A 23,355-nucleotide genomic window follows, 5' to 3' on the forward strand; every position below is an offset into this window, starting at 1 on the left:
ATCTAAAACACACAGTACAGGATGAAGGGCTGGGCCATACATCGTCTTATTAAAGAATCTAAAACACACAGTACAGGAAGAAGGGCTGGGCCATACATCGTCTTATTAAATAATCTAAAACACACAGTACAGGAAGAAGGGCTGGGCCATACATCGTCTTATTAAAGAATCTAAAACACACAGTACAGGAAGAAGGGCTGGGCCATACATCGTCTTATTAAAGAATCTAAAACACACAGTACAGGAAGAAGGGCTGGGCCATACATCGTCTTATGTCTTATTAAATAATCTAATGTAAATGTCACAATTGAATGTGAAATGACACTGGAACTTCCATTCAACAAATGATATCTGAAAAACCTTCTTGATTAACGGAAACGTCCGGATTGTTATTTTTCATGACTCAAAACAAGACACGTTGAAAAAAAAACATGAGACATTTTTAAAACTTGCAGAAAGAAGACTTGTGTTTCAGACAGAAGTATAGACCCCATAACCAACCAAGGATATAAAACACTATCTGTCTGTTAGTAGATTGGAGCTGGTGTTTAATAGAGGTATAGACCCCATAACCAACCAAGGATATAAAACACTATCTGTCTGTTAGTAGATTGGAGCTGGTGTTTAATGGAAGTATAGACCCCATAACCAACCAAGGATATAAAACACCTGTTAGTAGATTGGAGCTGGTGTTTAATGGAAGTATAGACACCATAACCAACCAAGGATATAAAACACCTGTTAGTAGATTGGAGCTGGTGTTTAATAGAGGTATAGACCCCATAACCAACCAAGGATATAAAACACTATCTGTCTGTTAGTAGATTGGACCTGGTGTTTAATGGAAGTCTAGACCTCATAACCAACCAAGGATGTAAAACACCTGTTAGTAGATTGGAGCTGGTGTTTAATGGAAGTATAGACCCCATAACCAACCAAGGATGTAAAACACTATCTGTCTGTTAGTAGATTGGAGCTGGTGTTTAATGGAAGTATAGACCCCATAACCAACCAAGGATGTAAAACACTATCTGTCTGTTAGTAGATTGGAGCTGGTGTTTAATGGAAGTATAGACACCATAACCAACCAAGGATATAAAACACCTGTTAGTAGATTGGAGCTGGTGTTTAATGGAAGTCTAGACCTCATAACCAACCAAGGATGTAAAACACCTGTTAGTAGATTGGAGCTGGTGTTTAATGGAAGTATAGACCCCATAACCAACCAAGGATGTAAAACACTATCTGTCTGTTAGTAGATTGGAGCTGGTGTTTAATGGAAGTATAGACCCCATAACCAACCAAGGATGTAAAACACTATCTGTCTGTTAGTAGATTGGAGCTGGTGTTTAATGGAAGTATAGACCCCATAACCAACCAAGGATGTAAAACACCTGTTAGTAGATTGGAGCTGGTGTTTAATGGAAGTATAGACCCCATAACCAACCAAGGATATAAAACACCTGTTAGTAGATTGGAGCTGGTGTTTAATGGAAGTATAGACCCCATAACCAACCAAGGATGTAAAACACTATCTGTCTGTTAGTAGATTGGAGCTGGTGTTTAATGGAAGTATAGACCCCATAACCAACCAAGGATGTAAAACACCTGTTAGTAGATTGGAGCTGGTGTTTAATGGAAGTATAGACCCCATAACCAACCAAGGATATAAAACACCTGTTAGTAGATTGGAGCTGGTGTTTAATGGAAGTATAGACCCCATAACCAACCAAGGATGTAAAACACCTGTTAGTAGATTGGAGCTGGTGTTTAATGGAAGTATAGACCCCATAACCAACCAAGGATATAAAACACCTGTTAGTAGATTGGAGCTGGTGTTTAATGGAGGTATAGACCCCATAACCAACCAAGGATATAAAACACCTGTTAGTAGATTGGAGCTGGTGTTTAATGGAAGTATAGACCCCATAACCAACCAAGGATGTAAAACACTATCTGTCTGTTAGTAGATTGGAGCTGGTGTTTAATGGAAGTATAGACCCCATAACCAACCAAGGATATAAAACACCTGTTAGTAGATTGGAGCTGGTGTTTAATGGAAGTATAGACCCCATAACCAACCAAGGATATAAAACACCTGTTAGTAGATTGGAGCTGGTGTTTAATGGAAGTATAGACCCCATAACCAACCAAGGATATAAAACACCTGTTAGTAGATTGGAGCTGGTGTCTAATGGAAGTATAGACTCCATAACCAACCAAGGATGTAAAACACCTGTTAGTAGATTGGAGCTGGTGTTTAATGGAAGTATAGACCCCATAACCAACCAAGGGTATAAAACACTGGGACAGATAAAGACTTAAAGCGGATATACAGGTACCGTATAACTGTCATTGTGTCAGTATCTGACTCAGCTATTCATGTGTTCTCAGGACAAAACCTTGCCATCGAAAACAGGTCCCCCCCAAAAAACAAAAAGTCTGGAGAAGCTCAGAAGATTCCAGAATAAAACCCACAATACAAACCATTCTAATACTACACTACCAGTGTTAAATCATCAAGCTGAAACGACTAGCGGTATAGTCTGGTTCTGGGGAGATACTGGTCGTGGAGGGTTTTATTCTAGACTAGCGGTATAGTCTGGTTCTGGGGAGATACTGGTCGTGGAGGCTTTTATTCTAGACTAGCGGTATAGTCTGGTTCTGGGGAGATACTGGTCGTGGAGGGTTTTATTCTAGACTAGCGGTATAGTCTGGTTCTGGGGAGATACTGGTCGTGGAGGCTTTTATTCTAGACTAGCGGTATAGTCTGTTTCTGGGGAGATACTGGTCGTGGAGGGTTTTATTCTAGCCTAGCGGTATAGTCTGGTTCTGGGGAGATACTGGTCGTGGAGGGTTTTATTCTAGCCTAGCGGTATAGTCTGGTTCTGGGGAGATACTGGTCGTGGAGGGTTTTATTCTAGCCTAGCGGTATAGTCTGGTTCTGGGGAGATACTGGTCGTGGAGGGTTTTATTCTAGCCTAGCGGTATAGTCTGGTTCTGGGGAGATACTGGTCGTGGAGGGTTTTATTCTAGCCTAGCGGTATAGTCTGGTTCTGGGGAGATACTGGTCGTGGAGGGTTTTATTCTAGACTAGCGGTATAGTCTGGTTCTGGGGAGATACTGGTCGTGGAGGGTTTTATTCTAGACTAGCGGTATAGTCTGGTTCTGGGGAGATACTGGTCGTGGAGGGTTTTATTCCAGCCTAGCGGTATAGTCTGGTTCTGGGGAGATACTGGTCGTGGAGGGTTTTATTCTAGACTAGCGGTATAGTCTGGTTCTGGGGAGATACTGGTCGTGGAGGGTTTTATTCCAGCCTAGCGGTATAGTCTGGTTCTGGGGAGATACTGGTCGTGGAGGGTTTTATTCCAGCCTAGCGGTATAGTCTGGTTCTGGGGAGATACTGGTCGTGGAGGGTTTTATTCTAGACTAGCGGTATAGTCTGGTTCTGGGGAGATACTGGTCGTGGAGGGTTTTATTCTAGCCTAGCGGTATAGTCTGGTTCTGGGGAGATACTGGTCGTGGAGGGTTTTATTCTAGCCTAGCGGTATAGTCTGGTTCTGGGGAGATACTGGTCGTGGAGGGTTTTATTCCAGCCTAGCGGTATAGTCTGGTTCTGGGGAGATACTGGTCGTGGAGGGTTTTATTCCAGACTAGCGGTATAGTCTGGTTCTGGGGAGATACTGGTCGTGGAGGGTTTTATTCCAGCCTAGCGGTGTAGTCTGGTTCTGGGGAGATACTGGTCGTGGAGGGTTTTATTCCAGCCCCTCACTAAGACACCGGATTTAAATAAATCAAATTAAGGTATTTCAGATTGCTGAAATCGCTGATTCAGTTGTGTTTACTGCAGGGCTGGAACGAAAGCCTGCACACCCAGAAGCTCTCTAGGACAGGAGTTGGAGAACCCAGTGTTAAACGAAGGAGAAAGAGGACATTCCCAGAGTCCAGAGAGAGACTTGATTGGTCTCAGTTCACCACCCTGAACCCAGACTGGAGGATCCTCTTACCATTGTATGGACATGTACGTAACTGAGACACAGCTGAAACACAGATAGCGCCATTGAAATAGATCTTCCTAAGGAGCGTTGGCGGCTGGAGGCCACTGTAACTCATTATAGTACAGGACATTATTACAGTGGCATAACAGTCATCATGACAGTATTTAGTGGCATAGCAGTCTACAGGACAGTATTACAGTGTCACAAGTCTTAAAAAAATCAAGTGTCACAAATCTCAAAGAGTGTTGTTATGAATCAATTCATGACACTGGCATGTAGGGCTAGATATAGGCCAACACTAAATCGTTTGGAATCCTTTAGAATCGTTTGGAATCGTTTGGAATCATTTGGAATCATTTGGAATCTTTTAGATTCATTTGGAATCTTTTAGATTCATTTGGAATCATTTAGCGCCATAGAACACAAAGACAGAGGGTATAAACGGTTCCTTACTTGCTCCAGGAACCACCAGCAGATACAGACCATCTAATGTTGCAACTACAGCATCATTGTACAAGTTCTTCCAAGGGATCTTCAATGTCAGTTTTCCTGAAAAACAACAAGGTCCTCAAGTCAATGGGAAGTCAAGAGGATGCAATAACATCAGTTATTTAACAGTCTTACCTCATGGTATCTAACTACAATAACATCTGAGTTATTTAATAACCTTACCTCATGGTGTTCTGTATTATCTAACTACAGTAACATCTGAGTTATTTAATAACCTTACCTCATGGTATCTAACTACAATAACATCTGAGTTATTTAATAACCTTACCTCATGGTGTTCTGTATTATCTAACTACAGTAACATCTGAGTTATTTAATAACCTTACCTCATGGTATCTAACTACAATAACATCTGAGTTATTTAATAACCTTACCTCATGGTGTTCTGTATTATCTAACTACAGTAACATCTGAGTTATTTAATAACCTTACCTCATGGTGTTCTGTATTATCTAACTACAGTAACATCTGAGTTATTTAATAACCTTACCTCATGGTGTTCTGTATTATCTAACTACAGTAACATCTGAGTTATTTAATAACCTTACCTCATGGTATCTAACTACAATAACATCTGAGTTATTTAATAACCTTACCTCATGGTGTTCTGTATTATCTAACTACAGTAACATCTGAGTTATTTAATAACCTTACCTCATGGTGTTCTGTATTATCTAACTACAGTAACATCTGAGTTATTTAATAACCTTACCTCATGGTGTTCTGTATTATCTAACTACAGTAACATCTGAGTTATTTAATAACCTTACCTCATGGTGTTCTGTATTATCTAACTACAATAACATCTGAGTTATTTAACAGTCTTATCTCATGGTGTTCTGTATTATCTAACTACAGTAACATCTGAGTTATTTAATAACCTTACCTCACTACAATAACATCTGAGTTATTTAATAACCTTACCTCATGGTGTTCTGTATTATCTAACTACAATAACATCGGAGTTATTTAACAACTACAATAACATCTGAGTTATTTAATAACCTTACCTCATGGTGTTCTGTATTATCTAACTACAATAACATTGGAGTTATTTAATAACCTTACCTCATGGTGCTCTGTATTATCTAACTACAATAACATCTGAGTTATTTAACAACCTTACCTCATGGTATCTAACTACAATAACATCTGAGTTATTTAATAACCTTACCTCATGGTGTTCTGTATTATCTAACTACAATAACATCAGAGTTATTTAATAACCTTACCTCATGGTCTTCTGTAGACTTGTCTAACTACAACCTATTCTATCTGATATGCTGGTTTACCATATAAAGCTCGACTCAATTCATTCATGGTGGCTGTCGTTTGATTAGGTTGAGCCTTTGTGCTTCTGATCGATTGAATCGATGTCGTCTAAACCAGGAATAGTCGGCCCCATTTTTCAGGCTGAGCATCTTTTCCTTCATAAACACACCTTTCAGTTCCCACGACACAGAAGACAGACTACATACCAGCTCTAAACCAGACAGCACCATCCACACAGTGTCTGACTAGACACCATCCACACAGTGTCTTTCAGAAGACAGACTACATACCAGCTCTAAACCAGACAGCACCATCCACACAGTGTCTGACTAGACACCATCCACACAGTGTCTTTCAGAAGACAGACTACATAACAGCTCTAAAACAGACAGCACCATCCACACAGTGTCTTTCAGAAGACAGACTACATACCAGCTAAAACAGACAGCACCATCCACAGTGTCTTTCAGAAGACAGACTACATACCAGCTCTAAAACAGACAGCACCATCCACAGTGTCTTTCAGAAGACAGACTACATACCAGCTCTAAAACAGACAGCACCATCCACATAGTATCTGACTAGACACCATCCACACAGTGTCTGATGAATAGACTGACTAGACACCATCCACACAGTGTCTGACTAGACACCATCCACACAGTGTCTGATGACTAGACTGACTAGACACCATCCACACAGTGTCTGATGACTAGACTGACTAGACACCATCCACACAGTGTCTGATGACTAGACTGACTAGACACCATCCACACAGTGTCTGATGACTAGACTGACTAGACATCATCCACACAGTGTCTGATGACTAGACTGACTAGACACCATCCACACAGTGTCTGATGAATAGACTGACTAGACACCATCCACACAGTGTCTGATGACTAGACTGACTAGACACCATCCACACAGTGTCTGATGACTAGACTGACTAGACACCATCCACACAGTGTCTGATGAATAGACTGACTAGACACCATCCACACAGTGTCTGATGAATAGTCTGACTAGACATCATCCACACAGTGTCTGATGACTAGACTGACTAGACATCATCCACACAGTGTCTGATGACTAGACTGACTAGACACCATCCACACAGTGTCTGACTAGACACCATCCACACAGTGTCTGATGACTAGACACCATCCACACAGTGTCTGATGAATAGACTGACTAGACACCATCCACACAGTGTCTGATGACTAGACTGACTAGACACCATCCACACAGTGTCTGACTAGACACCATCCACACAGTGTCTGATGACTAGACACCATCCACACAGTGTCTGATGACTAGACACCATCCACACAGTGTCTGATGACTAGACACCATCCACACAGTGTCTGATGACTAGACACCATCCACACAGTGTCTGATGACTAGACACCATCCACACAGTGTCTGATGACTAGACACCATCCACACAGTGTCTGATGACTAGACACCATCCACACAGTGTCTGATGACTAGACACCATCCACACAGTGTCTGATGACTAGACACCATCCACACAGTGTCTGATGACTAGACACCATCCACACGGTGTCTGATGACTAGACACCATCCACACGGTGTCTGATGACTAGACACCATCCACACGGTGTCTGATGACTAGACACCATCCACACGGTGTCTGATGACTAGACACCATCCACACGGTGTCTGATGACTAGACACCATCCACACGGTGTCTGATGACTAGACACCATCCACACGGTGTCTGATGACTAGACACCATCCACACAGTGTCTGATGACTAGACACCTTTTTGAATGGCATCAAAAAATCACTTTGCTGCGACTGGGGGGGTAAAACCTAAATAAAAACATATGTTTTATTCAATCCATTTACTGATAAAAAAGCCAGATATTTTATTTATTTATTTATTTAACTAGGCAAGTCAGTTAAGAACAAAAAAAGGCACCTGTTGGGTTTAGTTGGGGCCTAATTCAATGTGGGGCAACACTGTGCTGCTCGTAACGAATAAAATAAACTTTAAAAACATCCATTCTTTCAAAACTGTCTCACAGTGTTGTGAACAAACCTCTGGGTGGCGTGGACCCTTTCCCCCAGTAGAGATATGAAGCATCTTAGGACTGCAGTAGTTTCTCTAATGTCGTTAAAGGATCATCAGAGAAAGTGTCCAGGTCAAGAAAGACACTCGTCACCATAGACACAACTCGTTTTTAGAAGTGAAGGGAGAAAGTCCCTCGGGACCACAGTCACGGCCGAGGTACACCCAATATGGACGCCGGTCAGCTCCATACACAACATTAGACCTCTGTCTGGGACACACACACACACTCACGGCCGAGGTACACCCAATATGGCCGCTGGTCAGCTCAATACACAACATTAGACCTCTGTCTGGGACACACACACACACTCTAGGCCGAGGTACACCCAATATGGACGCTGGTCAGCTCAATACACAACATTAGACCTCTGTCTGGGACACACACACACTCTAGGCCGAGGTACACCCAATATGGACGCTGGTCAGCTCCACCCACCGTGACAAGTTTCCTGGAATGGGAAAAATCCCCATTCTAGTCATTCTATATCTATGGGACAGAGAATCTACTCACAGCACGTCTCCCATTAGAGCTCATTAACATCTCCTCAATACACAACATTAGACCTCTGTCTGGGGGGGTGGGGGGGAGACAAAGCCAAGGGCAGAGTTGAACATTCTCTCAGAGTATTTAGGTGATTTAATCTATAGGGCCTGGGCTCCATCCTTTACTCATGTGATGTTTAAAAACGAGCCAAAAGGCTAAATCTATCCTAAAAGTTACTAGTTACTAGTTCCTACTAGTTCCTAGTTACTATACAGGACCTAGAACAAGACTGCTTGATGTAAAACAACAACGGCTATAAGGGTTGTAATGCAGTGAGGATACAGCCTCTGGTGGGCTTTGATTACAGAGAGAACAGATCTCATGACAGACCGTCTCATCCAGAATGAGAGAAATTACCTCTGTTCTTCACATCTAGTTTACAGGGTAACCTGTTAACTAGCTCTGTTCTACACATCTAGTTTACAGGGTAGAGTAACATGTTAACTAGCTCTATACTACACATCTACAGTGCCTTGCGAAAGTATTCGGCCCCCTTGAACTTTGCGACCTTTTGCCACATTTCAGGCTTCAAACATAAAGATATAAAACTGTATTTTTTTGTGAAGAATCAACAACAAGTGGGACACAATCATGAAGTGGAACGACATTTATTGGATATTTCAAACTTTTTTAACAAATCAAAAACTGAAAAATTGGGCGTGCAAAATTATTCAGCCCCTTTACTTTCAGTGCAGCAAACTCTCTCCAGAAGTTCAGTGAGGATCTCTGAATGATCCAATGTTGACCTAAATGACTAATGATGATAAATACAATCCACCTGTGTGTAATCAAGTCTCCGTATAAATGCACCTGCACTGTGATAGTCTCAGAGGTCCGTCAAAAGCGCAGAGAGCATCATGAAGAACAAGGAACACACCAGGCAGGTCCGAGATACTGTTGTGAAGAAGTTTAAAGCCGGATTTGGATACAAAAAGATTTCCCAAGCTTTAAACATCCCAAGGAGCACTGTGCAAGCGAATTATATTGAAATGGAAGGAGTATCAGACCACTGCAAATCTACCAAGACCTGGCCGTCCCTCTAAACTTTCAGCTCATACAAGGAGAAGACTGATCAGAGATGCAGCCAAGAGGCCCATGATCACTCTGGATGAACTGCAGAGATCTACAGCTGAGGTGGGAGACTCTGTCCATAGGACAACAATCAGTCGTATATTGCACAAATCTGGCCTTTATGGAAGAGTGGCAAGAAGAAAGCCATTTCTTAAAGATATCCATAAAAAGTGTTGTTTAAAGTTTGCCACAAGCCACCTGGGAGACACACCAAACATGTGGAAGAAGGTGCTCTGGTCAGATGAAACCAAAATTGAACTTTTTGGCAACAATGCAAAACGTTATGTTTGGCGTAAAAGCAACACAGCTGAACACACCATCCCCACTGTCAAACATGGTGGTGGCAGCATCATGGTTTGGGCCTGCTTTTCTTCAGCAGGGACAGGGAAGATGGTTCAAATTGATGGGAAGATGGATGGAGCCAAATACAGGACCATTCTGGAAGAAAACCTGATGGAGTCTGCAAAAGACCTGAGACTGGGACGGAGATTTGTCTTCCAACAAGACAATGATCCAAAACATAAAGCAAAATCTACAATGGAATGGTTCAAAAATAAACATATCCAGGTGTTAGAATGGCCAAGTCAAAGTCCAGACCTGAATCCAATCGAGAATCTGTGGAAAGAACTGAAAACTGCTGTTCACAAATGCTCTCCATCCAACCTCACTGTTTTGCAAGGAGGAATGGGAAAAAATGGGAAAAAATGTCAGTCTCTCGATGTGCAAAACTGATAGAGACATACCCCAAGCGACGTACAGCTGTAATCACAGCAAAAGGTGGCGCTACAAAGTATTAACTTAAGGGGGCTGAATAATTTTGCACGCCCAATTTTTCAGTTTTTGATTTGTTAAAAAAGTTTGAAATATCCAATAAATGTCGTTCCACTTCATGATTGTGTCCCACTTGTTGTTGATTCTTCACAAAAAAATACAGTTTTATATCCTTATGTTTGAAGCCTGAAATGTGGCAAAAGGTCGCAAAGTTCAAGGGGGCCGAATACTTTCGCAAGGCACTGTAGTTTACAGGGTAACCTGTTAACTAGCTCTATTCTACACATCTAGTTTACAGGGTAACCTGTTAACTAGCTCTATTCTACACATCTAGTTTACAGGGTAACCTGTTAACTAGCTCTATTCTACACATCTAGTATACAGGGTAGAGTAACCTGTTAACTAGCTCTATTCATCACATCTAGTTTACAGGGTAGAGTAACCTGTTAACTAGCTCTATTCATCACATATAGTTTACAGGGTAGAGTAACCTGTTAACTAGCTCTATTCTACACATCTAGTTTACAGGGTAGAGTTGTGCAACACCTTAATCTTTGTGTCTGAATATGCTATCAATGACTCAAACTTCTTCTTTCTTGGATGTTTTGAAGCCGTTGCTACAAACCTCCAAACTAAAAGGTTTTCTGCTGATAGAGATAAGGTAGGTAGTGATACACTAGTACTTTTGGGAAGCATTATATTGCCAAGAAATGTTACTGGCAATAGAGAAGGGTATGAGACAATGGAGGAATGAGGAGCAATGAGGAGCAATGAGGAGCAATGAAGAGCAATGAAGAGCAATGAGGAGGAATGAAGAGGAATGAAGAGGAATGAAGAGGAATGAAGAGCAATGAGGAGCAATGAGGAGGAATGAGGAGCCATGAGGAGCCATGAGGAGGAATGAGGAGCCATGAGGATGAATGAGGAGCCATGAGGAGGAATGAGGAGCCATGAGGAGGAATGAGGAGCCATGAGGAAGAATGAGGAGCCATGAGGAGCCATGAGGAATGAGGAGCAATGAGGAATGAGGAGCCATGAGCAGGAATGAGAAGCTATGAGGAATGAGGAGCAATGAGGAGGAATGAGGAGCCATGAGGAGCCATGAGGAGCCATGAGGAGCCATGAGGAGGAATGAGGAGCCATACTGCTAGAGGTGTAGAACCCTGTTCTGTCCATTTACGAGACATACTGCTAGAGGTGTAGAACCCTGTTCTGTCCATCTACGAGACATACTGCTAGAGGTGTAGGACCCTGTTCTGTCCATCTACGAGACATACTGCTAGAGGTGTAGGACCCTGTTCTGTCCATCTACGAGACATACTGCTAGAGGTGTAGAACCCTGTTCTGTCCATCCATGAGACATACTGCTAGAGGTGTAGAACTGAACCCTGTTCTGTCCATCCATGAGACATACTGCTAGAGGTGTAGAACTGAACCCTGTTCTGTCCATCCAAGAGACATACTGCTAGAGGTGTAGAACCCTGTTCTGTCCATCCAAGAGACATACTGCTAGAGGTGTAGAACCCTGTTCTGTCCATCCAAGAGACATACTGCTAGAGGTGTTGAACCCTGTTCTGTCCATCTATGAGACATACTGCTAGAGGTGTAGAACCCTGTTCTGTCCATCCAAGAGACATACTGCTAGAGGTGTAGAACCCTGTTCTGTCCATCCAAGAGACATACTGCTAGAGGTGTTGAACCCTGTTCTGTCCATCCATGAGACATACTGCTAGAGGTGTAGAACCCTGTTCCTTCCATCCATGAGACATACTGCTAGAGGTGTTGAACCCTGTTCTGTCCATCCATGAGACATAATGCTAGAGGTGTAGAACCCTGTTCTGTCCATCTACGAGACATACTGCTAGAGGTGTAGAACCCTGTTCTGTCCATCTACGAGACATACTGCTAGAGGTGTAGAACCCTGTTCTGTCCATCTATGAGACATACTGCTAGAGGTGTTGAACCCTGTTCTGTCCATTCAAGAGACATACTGCTAGAGGTGTGGAACCCTGTTCTGTCCATCTATGAGACATACTGCTAGAGGTGTTGAACCCTGTTCTGTCCATCTATGAGACATACTGCTAGAGGTGTGGAACCCTGTTCTGTCCATCTATGAGACATACTGCTAGAGGTGTAGAACCCTGTTCTGTCCATCCAAGATACATACTGCTAGAGGTGTTGAACTGAACCCTGTTCTGTCCATCCAAGATACATACTGCTAGAGGTGTTGAACTGAACCCTGTTCTGTCCATCCAAGATACATACTGCTAGAGGTGTTGAACTGAACCCTGTTCTGTCCATCCAAGAGACATACTGCTAGAGGTGTAGAACCCTGTTCTGTCCATCCAAGAGACATACTGCTAGAGGTGTAGAACCCTGTTCTGTCCATCCAAGAGACATACTGCTAGAGGTGTTGAACCCTGTTCTGTCCATCTATGAGACATACTGCTAGAGGTGTAGAACCCTGTTCTGTCCATCCAAGAGACATACTGCTAGAGGTGTAGAACCCTGTTCTGTCCATCCAAGAGACATACTGCTAGAGGTGTTGAACCCTGTTCTGTCCATCTATGAGACATACTGCTAGAGGTGTGGAACCCTGTTCTGTCCATCTATGAGACATACTGCTAGAGGTGTAGAACTGAACCCTGTTCTGTCCATCCATGAGACATACTGCCAGTCTAAGACACTGCATCTCAATGCTAGAGGTGTAGGACCCTGTTCTGTCCATCTATGAGACATACTGCTAGAGGTGTAGAACTGAACCCTGTTCTGTCCATCCATGAGACATACTGCCAGTCTAAGACACTGCATCTCAATGCTAGAGGTGTAGGACCCTGTTCTGTCCATCTATGAGACATACTGCTAGAGGTGTAGAACTGAACCCTGTTCTGTCCATCCATGAGACATACTGCCAGTCTAAGACACTGCATCTCAATGCTAGAGGTGTAGGACCCTGTTCTGTCCATCTATGAGACATACTGCTAGAGGTGTAGAACTGAACCCTGTTCTGTCCATCCATGAGACATACTGCCAGTCTAAGACACTGCATCTCAATGCTAGAGGTGTAGGACCCTGTTCTGTCCATCTATGAGACATACTGCTAGAGGTGTAGAACTGAACCCTGTTCTGTCCATCCATGAGACATACTGCTAGAGGTGTAGAACCCTGTTCTGTCCATCTACGAGACATACTGCTAGAGGTGTTGAACCCTGTTCTGTCCATCTACGAGACATACTGCTAGAGGTGTAGAACCCTGTTCTGTCCATCCAAGATACATACTGCTAGAGGTGTAGAACCCTGTTCTGTCCATCTATGAGACATACTGCTAGAGGTGTAGAACCCTGTTCTGTCCATCTATGAGACATACTGCTAGAGGTGTAGAACCCTGTTCTGTCCATCCACGAGACATACTGCTAGAGGTGTTGAACCCTGTTCTGTCCATCTACGAGACATACTGCTAGAGGTGTTGAACCCTGTTCTGTCCATCCAAGAGACATACTGCTAGAGGTGTAGAACCCTGTTCTGTCCATCCATGAGACATACTGCTAGAGGTGTAGAACTGAACCCTGTTCTGTCCATCCAAGAGACATACTGCTAGAGGTGTTGAACCCTGTTCTGTCCATCCATGAGACATACAGCTAGAGGTGTAGAACCCTGTTCTGTCCATCCACGAGACATAATGCTAGAGGTGTAGGACCCTGTTCTGTCCATCTATGAGACATACTGCTAGAGGTGTAGGACCCTGTTCTGTCCATCTATGAGACATACTGCTAGAGGTGTTGAACCCTGTTCTGTCCATCTACGAGACATACTGCTAGAGGTGTAGAACTGAACCCTGTTCTGTCCATCCAAGAGACATACTGCTAGAGGTGTAGAACCCTGTTCTGTCCATCTACGAGACATACTGCTAGAGGTGTGGAACCCTGTTCTGTCCATCTATGAGACATACTGCTAGAGGTGTAGAACCCTGTTCTGTCCATCCAAGAGACATACTGCTAGAGGTGTAGAACCCTGTTCTGTCCATCCATGAGACATACTGCTAGAGGTGTAGAACCCTGTTCTGTCCATCTACGAGACATAATGCTAGAGGTGTAGGACCCTGTTCTGTCCATCTATGAGACATACTGCTAGAGGTGTTGAACCCTGTTCTGTCCATCTACGAGACATACTGCTAGAGGTGTTGAACCCTGTTCTGTCCATCTACGAGACATACTGCTAGAGGTGTAGAACCCTGTTCTGTCCATCTACGAGACATACTGCTAGAGGTGTTGAACCCTGTTCTGTCCATCTACAAGACATACTGCTAGAGGTGTAGAACCCTGTTCTGTCCATCTACAAGACATACTGCTAGAGGTGTAGAACCCTGTTCTGTCCATCTATGAGACATACTGCTAGAGGTGTAGAACTGAACCCTGTTCTGTCCATCCAAGAGACATACTGCTAGAGGTGTGGAACCCTGTTCTGTCCATCTATGAGACATACTGCTAGAGGTGTGGAACCCTGTTCTGTCCATCTATGAGACACACTGCTAGAGGTGTAGAACCCTGTTCTGTCCATCCAAGATACATACTGCTAGAGGTGTTGAACTGAACCCTGTTCTGTCCATCCAAGATACATACTGCTAGAGGTGTAGAACCCTGTTCTGTCCATCTATGAGACATACTGCTAGAGGTGTAGAACTGAACCCTGTTCTGTCCATCCATGAGACATACTGCCAGTCTAAGACACTGCATCTCAATGCTAGAGGTGTAGAACCCTGTTCTGTCCATCTATGAGACATACTGCTAGAGGTGTAGAACCCTGTTCTGTCCATCCACGAGACATAATGCTAGAGGTGTAGAACCCTGTTCTGTCCATCCAAGAGACATACTGCTAGAGGTGTAGAACTGAACCCTGTTCTGTCCATCTATGAGACATACTGCCAGTCTAAGACACTGCATCTCAATGCTAGAGGTGTAGGACCCTGTTCTGTCCATCTATGAGACATACTGCTAGAGGTGTAGAACCCTGTTCTGTCCATCCACGAGGCATACTGCTAGAGGTGTCACTACAGACACCCTGGTTTGAATCCAGGCTGTATCACAACCGGCCGTGATTGGGAGTCCCATAGGGCGGCTCTGAACTAAGACCCAGAACTACTCTGAACTAAGACCCAGGATCAGAGTCACTGAACAACCCTCTGAACTAAGACCCAGAACCAGTGTCACTGAACAACCCTCTGAACTAAGACCCAGGATCAGAGTCACTGAACTAAGACCCAGGATCAGAGTCACTGAACTAAGACCCAGGATCAGAGTCATTGAACTAAGACCCAGAATCAGAGTCACTGAACTAAGACCCAGGTCCAGAGTCACTGAACTACCCTCTGAACTAAGATCCAGGATCAGAGTCACTGAACAACTCTCTGAACTAAGACCCAGGATCAGAGTCACTGAACTAAGACCCAGAATCAGAGTCACAGAACAACCCGCTGAACTAAGACCCAGGTTCAGAGTCACTGAACAACTCTCTGAACTAAGACCCAGGTTCAAAGTCACTGAACTACCCTCTGAACTAAGACCCAGAATCAGAGTCACTGAACAACTCTCTGAACTAAGACCCAGGATCAGAGTCACTGAACTAAGACCCAGAATCAGAGTCACTGAACAACTCTCTGAACTAAGACCCAGAATCAGAGTCACTGAAGAACCCTCTGAACTAAGACCCAAAACTACTCTGAACTAAGACCCAGGTTCAGAGTCACTGAACAACTCTCTGAACTAAGACCCAGGATCAGACTCACTGAACAACTCTCTGAACTAAGACCCAGGATCAGAGTCACTGAACAACTCTCTGAACTAAGACCCAGGATCAGAGTCACTGAACAACCCTCTGAACTAAGACCCAGGATCAGAGTCTCTGAACTAGGACCCAGGATCAGAGTCTCTGAACTAGGACCCAGGATCAGAGTCTCTGAACTAGGACCCAGGATCAGAGTCACTGAACAACCCTCTGAACTAAGACCCAGGATCAGAGTCACTGAACAACTCTCTGAACTAAGACCCAGGATCAGAGTCACTGAACAACTCTCTGAACTAAGACCCAGGATCAGAGTCTCTGAACTAGGACCCAGGATCAGAGTCACTGAACTAGGACCCAGGATCAGAGTCACTGAACAACCCTCTGAACTAAGACCCAGGATCAGAGTCACTGAACTAAGACCCAGGATCAGAGTCACTGAACTAAGACCCAGGATCAGAGTCTCTGAACTAAGACCCAGGATCAGAGTCACTGAACAACTCTCTGAACTAAGACCCAGGATCAGAGTCACTGAACTAAGACCCAGGATCAGAGTCTCTGAACTAAGACCCAGGATCAGAGTCACTGAACTAAGACCCAGGATCAGAGTCACTGAACTAAGACCCAGGATCAGAGTCACTGAACTAAGACCCAGGATCAGAGTCTCTGAACTAAGACCCAGAATCAGAGTCACTGAACTAAGACCCAGGATCAGAGTCTCTGAACTAAGACCCAGGATCAGAGTCACTGAACTAAGACCCAGGATCAGAGTCTCTGAACTAAGACCCAGGATCAGAGTCTCTGAACTAAGACCCAGAATCAGAGTCACTGAACTAAGACCCAGGATCAGAGTCACTGAACTAAGACCCAGGATCAGAGTCACTGAACTAAGACCCAGGATCAGAGTCACTGAACTAAGACCCAGGATCAGAGTCTCTGAACTAAGACCCAGGATCAGAGTCTCTGAACTAAGACCCAGGATCAGAGTCACTGAACTAAGACCCAGGATCAGAGTCACTGAACTAAGACCCAGGATCAGAGTCACTGAACTAAGACCCAGGATCAGAGTCTCTGAACTAAGACCCAGAATCAGAGTCACTGAACTAAGACCCAGGATCAGAGTCTCTGAACTAAGACCCAGGATCAGAGTCACTGAACTAAGACCCAGGATCAGAGTCTCTGAACTAAGACCCAGAATCAGAGTCACTGAACTAAGACCCAGGATCAGAGTCACTGAACTAAGACCCAGGATCAGAGTCACTGAACTAAGACCCAGGATCAGAGTCACTGAACTAAGACCCAGGATCAGAGTCACTGAACTAAGACCCAGGATCAGAGTCTCTGAACTAAGACCCAGGATCAGAGTCACTGAACTAAGACCCAGGATCAGAGTCACTGAACTAAGACCCAGGATCAGAGTCACTGAACTAAGACCCAGGATCAGAGTCACTGAACTAAGACCCAGGATCAGAGTCACTGAACTAAGACCCAGGATCTACTGTAGCTACTGATTTGTTTCATGCTTCATGGATTGAATACTTGTCCTTTACCAGGACCACTATCCCAGAGTTCTCCCAGAGTCTGATAAAGGACTACCAAGGCTGTGGACCTACGAATGATACTCGAGAAAACAACATGAAGAAAATAAATAAGAGTGTTGTGTACTGTGGAGGGGGGGGGGGGGGGGGGGGGGCTGCCGCCGGTACTCACCAATCTGACCAGCTTTCACTTTAAATGGAACATCCAGCTCACTCTGTAACAGAAATAACAGACCAGAATCAACAGACCAGGATCAACAGACCAGGATCAACATCAACATCATTAGACCCGTAACATACATGCCTTTTAAGATGAGTCACTTGAATGGAAGCTAAAGGAGACAGTGGAAGATTATAGACGGACAGTCTGAGAGGAACGTGGGTCTCCTGGCAGAGCAGCAGACACTAACACTGTGTTCTAACTTCTATCACAACTCTACTGAACACGACAGTCCTCACCGCCAGGCTTCACCCTCCACCTCTGATTCAACACTAAAGCCCTGCCCACCAGGCTTCACCCTCCACCTCTACTGAACACTACAGCCCTGACCACCAGGCTTCACCCTCCACCTCTACTGAACACTACAGCCCTGACCACCAGGCTTCACCCACCACCTCTACTGAACACTACCACCCGACCACCAGGCTTCACCCTCCAACTCTACTGAACACTACAGCCCTGACCACCAGGCTTCTCACCCACCAACTCTGATTCAACACTACAGCCCCGACCACCAGGCTTCACCCTCCACCTTTCCTGAACACTACAGCCCTGACCACCAGGCTTCACCCTCCACCTCTACTGAACACTACAGCCCTGACCACCAGGCTTCACCCTCCACCTCTACTGAACACTACCACCCTGACCACCAGGCTTCACCCTCCACCTCTACTGAACACTACAACCCTGACCAGCAGGCTTCACCCTCCACCTCTACTGAACACTACCACCCTGACCACCAGGCTTCACCCTCCACCTCTACTGAACACTACAGTCCTGACCACCAGGCTTCACCCACCAACTCTGATTCAACACTACAGCCCTGACCACCAGGCTTCACCCTCCAACTCTGATTCAACACTAAAGCCCTGACCACCAGGCTTCACCCTCCACCTCGACTGAACACTACAACCCTGACCACCAGGCTTAACCCTCCACCACTACTGAACACTACCACCCTGACCAGCAGGCTTCACCCTCCACCTCTACTGAACACTACCACCCTGACCACCAGGCTTCACCCTCCACCTCTACTGAACACTACAGCCCTGACCACCAGGCTTCACCCTCCAACTCTGATTCAACACTACAGCCCTGACCACCAGGCTTCACCCACCACCTCTACTGAACACTACAGCCCTGACCACCAGGCTTCACCCTCCAACTCTGATTCAACACTACAGCCCTGACCACCAGGCTTCACCCTCCACCAATACTGAACACTACAGCCCTGACCACCAGGCTTCACCCACCAACTCTGATTCAACACTACAGCCCTGACCACCAGGCTTCACCTTCCAACTCTGATTCAACACTACAGCCCTGACCCCCAGGCATTCACCCTCCGCCTCTACTGAACACTACAGCCCTGACCACCAGGCTTCACCCTCCACCTCTGATTCAACACTACAGCCCTAACCACCAGGCTTCACCACCCACCTCTACAGCCCTGACCACCAGGCTTCAATCTCCAACTCTGATTCAACACTACAGCCCTGACCACCAGGCTTCACCTTCCAACTCTGATTCAACACTAAAGCCCTGACCACCAGGCTTCACCCTCCACCTCTACTGAACACTACAGCCCTGACCACCAGGCTTCACCCTCCACCTCTGATTCAACACTAAAGCCCTGCCCACCAGGCTTCACCCTCCACCTGTACTGAACACTACAGCCCTGACCACCAGGCTTAACCCTCCACCACCACTGAACACTACCACCCTGACCAGCACACTTCACCCTCCACCTCTACTGAACACTACCACCCTGACCACCAGGCTTCACCCTCCACCTCTGATTCAACACTACAGTCCTGACCACCAGGCTTCACCCACCAACTCTGATTCAACACTACAGCCCTGACCACCAGGCTTCACCCACCAACTCTGATTCAACACAGGCTTCACCCTCCACCTGTACTGAACACTACAGCCCTGACCACCAGGCTTCACCCTCCACCTCTACTGAACACTACAGCCCTGACCACCAGGCTTCACCCACCAACTCTGATTCAACACTACAGCCCTGACCACCAGGCTTCACCTTCCAACTCTGATTCAACACTACAGCCCTGACCCCCAGGCATTCACCCTCCGCCTCTACTGAACACTACAGCCCTGACCACCAGGCTTCACCCTCCACCTCTGATTCAACACTACAGCCCTAACCACCAGGCTTCACCACCCACCTCTACAGCCCTGACCACCAGGCTTCAATCTCCAACTCTGATTCAACACTACAGCCCTGACCACCAGGCTTCACCTTCCAACTCTGATTCAACACTAAAGCCCTGACCACCAGGCTTCACCCTCCACCTCTACTGAACACTACAGCCCTGACAACCAGGCTTCACCCTCCACCTCTGATTCAACACTAAAGCCCTGCCCACCAGGCTTCACCCTCCACCTGTACTGAACACTACAGCCCTGACCACCAGGCTTAACCCTCCACCACCACTGAACACTACCACCCTGACCAGCACACTTCACCCTCCACCTCTACTGAACACTACCACCCTGACCACCAGGCTTCACCCTCCACCTCTGATTCAACACTACAGTCCTGACCACCAGGCTTCACCCACCAACTCTGATTCAACACTACAGCCCTGACCACTAGGCTTCACCCACCAACTCTGATTCAACACAGGCTTCACCCTCCACCTGTACTGAACACTACAGCCCTGACCACCAGGCTTCACCCTCCACCTCTACTGAACACTACAGCCCTGACCACCAGGCTTCACCCTCCACCTCTGATTCAACACTAAAGCCCTGCCCACCAGGCTTCACCCTCCACCTCTACTGAACACTACAGCCCTGACCACCAGGCTTCACCCACCACCTCTACTGAATACTACAGCCCTGACCACCAGGCTTCACCCACCACCTCTACTGAACACTACAGCCCTGACCGCCAGGCTTCACCCTCCACCTCTACTGAACACTACAGCCCTGACCGCCAGGCTTCACCCTCCACATCTGATTCAACACTACAGCCCTGAACACCAGGCTTCACCCTCCACCTATACTGAACACTACAGCCCTGACCACCAGGCTTCACCCTCCACCTCTACTGAACACTACAGCCCTGACCACCAGGCTTCACCCTCCACCTCTACTGAACACTACCACCCTGACCAGCAGGCTTCACCCTCCACCTCTACTGAACACTACCACCCTGACCACCAGGCTTCACCCTCCACCTCTGATTCAACACTACAGTCCTGACCACCAGGCTTCACCCACCAACTCTGATTCAACACTACAGCCCTGACCACCAGGCTTCACCCTCCACCTCTACTGAACACTACAGCCCTGACCACCAGGCTTCACCCTCCACCTCTGATTCAACACTAAAGCCCTGCCCACCAGGCTTCACCCTCCACCTCTACTGAACACTACAGCCCTGACCACCAGGCTTCACCCACCACCTCTACTGAATACTACAGCCCTGACCACCAGGCTTCACCCACCACCTCTACTGAACACTACAGCCCTGACCACCAGGCTTCACCCTCCACCTCTATTGAACACTACAGCCCTGACCGCCAGGCTTCACCCTCCACCTCTACTGAACACTACAGCCCTGACCGCCAGGCTTCACCCTCCACCTCTGATTCAACACTACAGCCCTGAACACCAGGCTTCACCCTCCACCTATACTGAACACTACAGCCCTGACCACCAGGCTTCACCCTCCACCTCTACTGAACACTACAGCCCTGACCACCAGGCTTCACCCTCCACCTCTACTGAACACTACAGCCCTGACCACCAGGCTTCACCCTCCACCTCTGATTCAACACTACAGCCCTGACCACCAGGCTTCACCCTCCACCTCTACTGAAAACTACAGCCCTGACCGCCAGGCTTCACCCTCCACCTCTACTGAACACTACAGCCCTGACTGCCAGGCTTCACCCTCCACCTCTGATTCAACACTACAGCCCTGACCACCAGGCTTCACCCTCCACCTCTACTGAACACTACAGCCCTGACCACCAGGCTTCACCCTCCACCTCTACTGAACACTACAGCCCTGACCACCAGGCTTCACCCTCCACCTCTACTGAACACTACAGCCCTGACCACCAGGCTTCACCCTCCACCTCTACTGAACACTACAGCCCTGACCACCAGGCTTCACCCTCCACCTCTACTGAACACTACAGCCCTGACCACCAGGCTTCACCCACCACCTCTGATTCAACACTACAGCCCTGACCACCAGGCTTCACCCTTCACCTCTGATTCAACACTACAGCCCTGACCACCAGGCTTCACCCTCTCTGTACAGAGTCTATAGTTGATTTAATGATTACACGACTGTCTCCTTGATCGACATGTGAGTTGCTGTAGTGGAAAAGGTCAGGGATCAACATCATGTATCATTAATGTATGGAAAACAGGCAGGTATAGGCTACATCAATGATTCAGAACCTGACCCAGTCTACTACAGGCCTCTGTGAGGTCAGGACAATAGTGATGGATCAGAACCTGACCTAGTGTACTACAGGCCTATGTGAGGTGAGGGCTACATCAATGATTCAGAACCTGACCCAGTCTACTACAGGCCTCTGTGAGGTGAGGGCAATAGTGATGGATCAGAACCTGACCCAGTCTACTACAGGCCTCTGTGAGGTGAGGACAATAGTGATGGATCAGAACCTGACCTAGTCTACTACAGGCCTCTGTGAGGTGAGGACAATAGGGATGGACACTTGGAGAGTAAATAACATCTATTTAAAATGACAGGCTACACGTGTTGATGACAATAAAGTCATGCAGACTTACCAAAGCATTTTCTTTAACTTTCAGGTTCTCCAGAACAACATTGCCTGGACAGAAGATGAGAGAAAACACAGGTTAATAGTGATAATATAATGGGTACAGGAAGTCTGCTTGGCACGTACACTAGTTACAGGAAGTCTGCTTGGTGGGTATTCACTAGTTACAGGAAGTCTGCTTGGTGCGTACACTAGTTACAGGAAGTCTGCTTGGCGCGTACACTAGTTACAGGAAGTCTGCTTGGCGCGTACACTAGTCACAGGAAGTCTGCTTGGCGCGTACACTAGTCACAGGAAGTCTGCTTGGCGCGTACACTAGTCACAGGAAGTCTGCTTGGCGCGTACACTAGTCACAGGAAGTCTGCTTGGCGCGTACACTAGTCACAGGAAGTCTGCTTGGCGCGTACACTAGTCACAGGAAGTCTGCTTGATGTGTATACACTAGTCACAGGAAGTCTGCTTGATGTGTATACACTAGTCACAGGAAGTCTGCTTGATGTGTATACACTAGTCACAGGAAGTCTGCTTGATGTGTATACACTAGTCACAGGAAGTCTGCTTGATGTGTATACACTAGTCACAGGAAGTCTGCTTGATGTGTATACACTAGTCACAGGAAGTCTGCTTGATGTGTATACACTAGTTACAGGAAGTATGCTTGATGTGTATACACTAGTTACAGGAAGTCTGCTTGGTGCGTACACTAGTTACAGGAAGTCTGTTTAATGCGTACACTAGTTACAGGAAGTCTGCTTGACTTAC

General features: G+C 46.1%; 1 protein-coding gene across 3 annotated transcripts in view; it reads right to left on the minus strand.

The window, feature by feature from the left end:
* The window catches only part of vps13c (vacuolar protein sorting 13 homolog C), a 238,197-nt gene that overhangs the window by 210,009 nt on the left and 4,833 nt on the right, over positions 1–23,355 (minus strand). For 2 of the 3 annotated variants that reach the window (XM_090223330.1, XM_090223329.1), the window contains exons 2-5: positions 22,601–22,644; positions 17,756–17,798; positions 4,452–4,547; positions 4,008–4,040 (exon numbers count right to left, since the gene is read on the minus strand). In XM_090223330.1, the coding sequence (XP_090079456.1) occupies positions 4,008–4,040; positions 4,452–4,547; positions 17,756–17,798; positions 22,601–22,644 (216 nt within the window). The remainder of the gene's footprint in view (positions 1–4,007; positions 4,041–4,451; positions 4,548–17,755; positions 17,799–22,600; positions 22,645–23,355) is intronic. The other variant, XM_090223331.1, reaches the window with a different exon arrangement.

Source organism: Oncorhynchus mykiss, chromosome 26 (assembly GCF_057628025.1).
Source record: "Oncorhynchus mykiss isolate SJ-2025 chromosome 26, ASM5762802v1, whole genome shotgun sequence".
Classification (NCBI taxonomy): domain Eukaryota; kingdom Metazoa; phylum Chordata; class Actinopteri; order Salmoniformes; family Salmonidae; genus Oncorhynchus; species Oncorhynchus mykiss.